We start from the raw sequence: 6,000 nt of genomic DNA on the forward strand, positions 1-6,000 counted from the left end.
ATGATCTTGTCTAAAGGAAGACTACAGGCATAAGACGTATCAATAGATATAATCTGATGATCCTTGATGGCTTAAACAGCAGGACCCCATTCTGATCACCTCTGTACTCTGCTGCACTCAGCAGTCATTTATGTACAACACCAAGTATATATCCATATACTATACCGAGTATGGGTGTAATTTGTTTTTCTTCTTTCTTATTAATGAACTGGTTTACATATTTTTGAGTTATTAAAGTTTCCTTTAGCTGGAACCCATATGCAAAATGAACACAGATAAATACATGGATATGTTCATCTCCCTTTGTTCAATGGCAAATGTTCACATATTTATATAATTTACTGCATCAAAAATTGTTTCATTCACAAAAGTTGTTTTCTTCGTTCCTCTCTGTAGTTCCTCACATACCTCTTCTCCAAGGAGAACACAATCTGGGATTCCTCGCTGGACAAAGTGTGTCCTGAAAACATGAACAACCCTCTGTCCCACTACTGGATCTCTTCTTCGCACAACACGTAAGGAAAACTGTGCAGATGGTGAACATCTGCGTCGATTGTAATCGGGTCCTGGGAGCGCTGAAGCCTGGCATTGTTTCTTGGAATTCTTTACCCAAAACAAGCTTCATGCTGACTTCTCTTATCAGATAAAAGTCTGTTATTTCCTCATTATGTTCCAGAATAATGTTCTCTGGATTATTTAATAAGAAGAGGTATTTTTCCAGGCATTGAAAAGTGTGAGAAAGGAAGATCCATTGATAATCCTTTCTACTAGAAGTGAAACATTTCCCATAATCCTTTAAGTGTTTGAGTTGTCAGAATGAATAGGAAAAAAAAGGAAACGGTAGAATGGTACTTGTCATTTTGCTGTAAGATGCAGTGTGTGTGTGTTTTTGTGTGCGATCTGGTTTCTTCTGTCAACTTGCTTTGTGTTAATACATTTTTGCTTTCTTTATTTTTAGCTACCTGACAGGAGACCAGTTTTCCAGTGAATCGTCCTTGGAGGCATATGCTCGCTGTTTGAGGATGGGATGTCGCTGTATCGAATGTACGTAAACACATAGAACCTGTTCTGCAGGGATGAACCGTAGCTCATTTTTAGCCTTTTACCTGAACCATGACGTTTTGACTGAGCTAAGCTTCTATTATGACTATAATGCATGCAGATGTTTGAAAGCACACACAGTGTGACTAAGAATAAAGTTGTTTGTTCTCAGTGGACTGCTGGGATGGCCCTGATGGAATGCCAGTTATTTATCACGGTCACACCCTCACCTCTAAAATCAAGTTCAGCGATGTCCTTAACACCATCAAGGACCACGCGTTTGTCACATCAGAGTGAGTCTCCTCTTCTCCAGGAACTTTTTTGTTTTCCTTTGTCAACTTCTTCTCGGAAGGATGACAAAAAGATTAGAAATGACTGAGATGAGACGATTACACGTCAGAAAGAATGCGGATGAGTGCTGTCATTCCTCTTATGTCATTGATATGTCTATTTTTAGCGACAGGTATTTTAGGAAATGTGCAACTTTTCAAGTTTCAATTTGCTTATCTCTCTCAGGTATCCTGTCATCCTGTCTATTGAGGACCACTGCAGCATTGTGCAGCAGAGGAATATGGCCACCCACTTTAAGAAAGTCTTTGGAGAAATGCTGCTGACCAAAGCTGTAGATATGGCTGCAGATGGCCTGCCTTCACCCAACCAGCTCAAAAAGAAGATTCTCATTAAGGTCAGGGCTCACTTGCAGCCACAAGACATCAATTAAACATTTTAAACAAAATTAAACATAGTTATTTACATCTTTATAACCTAAACTGTAAACTGTGAATAAAAGTCTTCTTTTATAATTTTGTATTTAGAAGTTTTATTGTTCTAAAATATATTTGCCTTTTGAATCTTTTTTTATTTACATTTTTATTTAATAATAACAAGTTTTCACATGTTCACACTGTGTAGTGCAGAACTTCATTAAATGTATCATCAATTGGTTCTGAGAATCTTAAAAATTACTCCTTTTCAAATGGTTCTTAAACATCCATTATCTTGTACCTTCCCCCCTCCTTTCTTTCCACTCCTCTTCTTCCTTCTCTCCCTGCCCCTTTTAACCCCCCATATCCTCCCCTCCCTTCTCTCTCTTCTTCTCACTTTCCACTTCCTTCCTTTTTTCAAATATTTGTTTTTTAAGAATAAAAAGTTCTGTTTCTGACTGTGTAATCCCTGGTTTTCCCCTAACCTTTTCTGTCTTTATGTGCCTCAGCATAAGAAGCTGGCAGAGGGTAGTCCCTATGAGGAAGTGTCCACCTCCACACCTTATTCTGAGAATGATATCAGCAACTCCATCAAAAACGGCATCCTTTATCTGGAAGATCCGATTAACCATGTAAGCATATTCTCACTGCTTCGAAACATCCAGACTTAATTATGTGACTGGAAAGTCACGTTAGCAGCACATATCCCTGGTTTTCCAGTGATTTTAAACTTTAAGCTGTAATGAAGTAATATTTTACAGCAGTGTGTTGTGTTTTTTTCTTTGATGGTTTTAAACTTTTTCTTTCTTTTCCAACTAACCACATGTTCTCTTTTTTTCTTTTACAGGAGTGGTATCCTCATTTCTTTGTCCTGACCAGTAATAAGATCTACTATTCAGAGGAGACCAACAGTAACCAGGGCAATGATGAGGAGGAGGAGCACAGAGAGGTTTGTAGATGCCTTGCTATTTATTTATAGACAGCAGCTGCTGGGGGGGTATTCTAATGTAAAGGAGTCTGGTGGGTTCTAAAAAGATTTCCAATAATAATCTTTAATAAAACATTAATGAAGGAATTTATTATAATCTTTGAGCTTGGACGTGAATCAGAAAAAAAAAGGAATATCCTGCTGAAGTTGTTTTATGGTTGGTTTTATTGAATCCAAGCATTCCTGTTATCCCAGTACTAGCTGATTTCATCAGTCAGTAACGTTATGTTGATTTATTTGAAGGCATTTAGATTGATTTTCTAACGTAGACTGAATTAAAGGTTAAAATAATTTTAAAGATGATGTTTTTGGAGTAATAAAATTTTGCAGCTGCAGTTTCACTAATATATTTCTTTCAACCGAGCAGGTGTCCAATGCCATGGACCAACATGTGACAGAGAAATGGTTTCATGGAAAGCTTGGCGCCGGACGGGACGGACGGCAGATCGCCGAGAGGCTCCTGTCTGATTACTGCCAGGAGACCGGAGCTCCTGACGGCTCCTTCCTGGTCCGGGAGAGTGAAACCTTTGTGGGGGACTACACACTTTCTTTCTGGTAAATACGACCATCAGAATATTTGATTTTGGGTAAATAATAAATCAATAAAAAACTAGAAATACCCTGTGTAGAATTTTTACTCTGAAACAATTTCAGACAGAAAGAGACTGAAAAGGACTTTTACTGATTGCAGGCATTCCTCAGCATTTAGTAAATGATTAAAGCATCACTTTTAAATCACTTATACTGAATTCATCGAACTGTGTTTCTCTCATTTAAACAGTTTTGTTCATTTAAAAAAAGACCTAGTTAAAGTTTCCACCCAGCTGCTCAGGGTTTCAGGTCATTCGAGCAGGAAATTGTTCATAAAACAATCGCTCTAAATTTCTGGAAGAAACTAAGGATTATGATGGGAAATGAGCGAGTTAACTGAGACCATCTGTCAGAAAAGACAAATCAACAAAATAAGTTTTCTGGGTTTGAATCAGCATCAGTAACGATTTAAAGTCAAATGGGAAGTCATGCATCAAACCTCAGAGTCTGTTTTGTAGTATATATTGCCACATATCTTCCCGCTAATGCATCACAGGGGATTACTGTTGTGATACTCTGATATAAATATAAGCAAACTGTGGTTCTAGCTTCATTTTTGTCCTACTTATCTTTAAAACAGGCGCTTGGGACGAGTGCAGCACTGCCGGATTCACTCACGACAGGAGGCCGGCAGCCCCAAGTTCTACCTGACTGATAACCTGGTGTTTGACTCTCTTTTCGCACTGATCAACCACTACCAACAGGTGGCGCTGCGTTGCAATGAGTTTGAGATGAAACTGACAGAACCAGTGCCTCAGACCAACGCTCACGAAAGCAAGGAGTGAGTTTGGAGATTTCCTCTGAACTGCAAAGATTTATGGGAGGCAGTTAAATGCTGGCATTATCTACAGATGCTCTGACCATATTTAAACCCAAAATTTACTTTTCCTTGTTGTTTCTTCTAATAAATCAGTTCTTTACAGTCAAAGGAGGTAATTGATGGTGTTTTTTGTTTTGTTTATTTTAGATGGTACCACGCCAACCTTTCCAGGAGCCAGGCAGAGAACATGTTGATGAGGGTCCCCCGTGATGGCGCCTTCCTTGTGAGGAAGAGGACAGAACCCAACTCCTTTGCCATTTCATTCAGGTAACCCAATACTAGTTCCTTAAATTTCTATCCAGAAAGAAAGATGTAAACTAGGTATAATATTTATTTTATTTAGCCTAACAATGTCGATGCCCACTGCACTTTTGTCATGCTACATCCTTGAACTCCTTGTTTTTTGTATTTTAAAAAATAAAATCCTGTTTTGTGAAGTGGAAGGCAAAAGCCACCAGTTTAACCCTATATAGGGCAAGTTAGCGTTTTTGATCACTTGCATACCCCTTATAAATGGAGTCTCCCCCGTCACTCAGTGAGGTCTAGAAGCACAAGATCTATATCCAGCCATTCAGCAAAGATACTGCTACATGGCTGTACATCTTCTTTTGGCATTTGACCTGTTAGATGAGCCCTTGAATGATATATTAACTAATATAAATTAATTAGAAAAAAAAGTTAAGTCAAGGAAAAAAAGGTAAAAAGCTCATTGAAAAGTTAAAAAGTTAATAAGCCTAGTTACGAATTATATTTCGGTTTATAAACAAAAAAATGTAAGTGCCAGTATCAACATAAATGCCTCTAAGGTTATGTTGTACCAAAAACAAATTTGTTTCTTTCACTCTGAGTGTTTTTCATGAATTTCTTATAGAAGCACTTTTGTTATTTTTATAAATATATTCGGGCAAGTTGGCATTTCTTGTTATTACATTGACATTAATTTTTGCCATCAAAATGTCCATATTTTTTTATGTTAGAAAGGTCTTGTCATGCATTCCAGTAACACTATTGGCTTGAAATTTTGATTTTCAAAGGATTTCACAGAGTGTCCTATAAAGGGTTAAACTGAATTCTGAACCCTTTTTATTCTGATAGACCCCATTAATTCCTTTACAGTTCTGTTTCATGCAGCAGTCACCTGATAAGTCAACAAGTCTTAAAAAAATCCATTATTTAAACATAGTTGTAAAATGTCAAACTATTTTCCAATGCCTGCTTAATTAAACATTTTTGGGTTGTTCTATTATTGCTTTTAGGGCTGAGGGTAAGATCAAGCACTGTCGAGTGCAGCAGGAAGGCCAGACCGTGTTGCTGGGTACCTCTGAGTTCGACAGCCTTGTAGATCTCATCAGTTATCACGAAAAGAACCCCCTGTATCGAAAAATGAAGCTACGCTATCCCATCAACGAGGACACACTGGAGAAGATCGGCACTGCTGTGAGTGCAACCCAGTGTATCTTTAAATCAAAAATCCAACCAGTCGGTTTGTAAAACACAGTATGTTGACCAACAGGAGCCGGACTACGGGTCGCTGTATGAGGGCAGGAATCCAGGCTTTTATGTAGAGGCTAATCAAATGCCAACTCTTAAGGTGAACATCTAGAGTTTCTCAGCATTAAACATTTACACTGAATTCATGCACGTCTTCTAAATGTCTCTTCTGTCGCTCCAGTGCACAGTCAAAGCCATGTATGAGTATAAAGCGCAGAGAGACGACGAGCTCACCTTCTACAAGAACTCCATCATCACCAATGTAGACAAACAGGAAGGAGGATGGTGAGTGAGCATCGCAGGAAATTGTGCTTCCATTCAGACTGATTTTGTTTTTCTAGGAAAAGAGTACCACAATATAAGAG

At 38.3% G+C, this 6,000-nt stretch overlaps 1 protein-coding gene across 1 annotated transcript in view; it reads left to right on the top strand.

Moving 5' to 3' along the window:
* Nucleotides 1–6,000, top strand: part of plcg1 (phospholipase C, gamma 1) — a 43,534-nt gene that overhangs the window by 23,157 nt on the left and 14,377 nt on the right. The window contains exons 11-22 of the mRNA XM_038271338.1: nucleotides 397–515; nucleotides 959–1,044; nucleotides 1,214–1,334; nucleotides 1,558–1,726; nucleotides 2,255–2,377; nucleotides 2,593–2,694; nucleotides 3,101–3,288; nucleotides 3,905–4,105; nucleotides 4,292–4,411; nucleotides 5,401–5,581; nucleotides 5,658–5,735; nucleotides 5,817–5,920. Of these exons, the coding sequence (XP_038127266.1) occupies nucleotides 397–515; nucleotides 959–1,044; nucleotides 1,214–1,334; nucleotides 1,558–1,726; nucleotides 2,255–2,377; nucleotides 2,593–2,694; nucleotides 3,101–3,288; nucleotides 3,905–4,105; nucleotides 4,292–4,411; nucleotides 5,401–5,581; nucleotides 5,658–5,735; nucleotides 5,817–5,920 (1,592 nt within the window). The remainder of the gene's footprint in view (nucleotides 1–396; nucleotides 516–958; nucleotides 1,045–1,213; nucleotides 1,335–1,557; nucleotides 1,727–2,254; nucleotides 2,378–2,592; nucleotides 2,695–3,100; nucleotides 3,289–3,904; nucleotides 4,106–4,291; nucleotides 4,412–5,400; nucleotides 5,582–5,657; nucleotides 5,736–5,816; nucleotides 5,921–6,000) is intronic.

The sequence above is a fragment of the Cyprinodon tularosa genome, unplaced genomic scaffold, assembly GCF_016077235.1.
Source record: "Cyprinodon tularosa strain WSP-4 unplaced genomic scaffold, ASM1607723v1 ctg8, whole genome shotgun sequence".
Taxonomy (NCBI): Eukaryota; Metazoa; Chordata; class Actinopteri; order Cyprinodontiformes; family Cyprinodontidae; genus Cyprinodon; species Cyprinodon tularosa.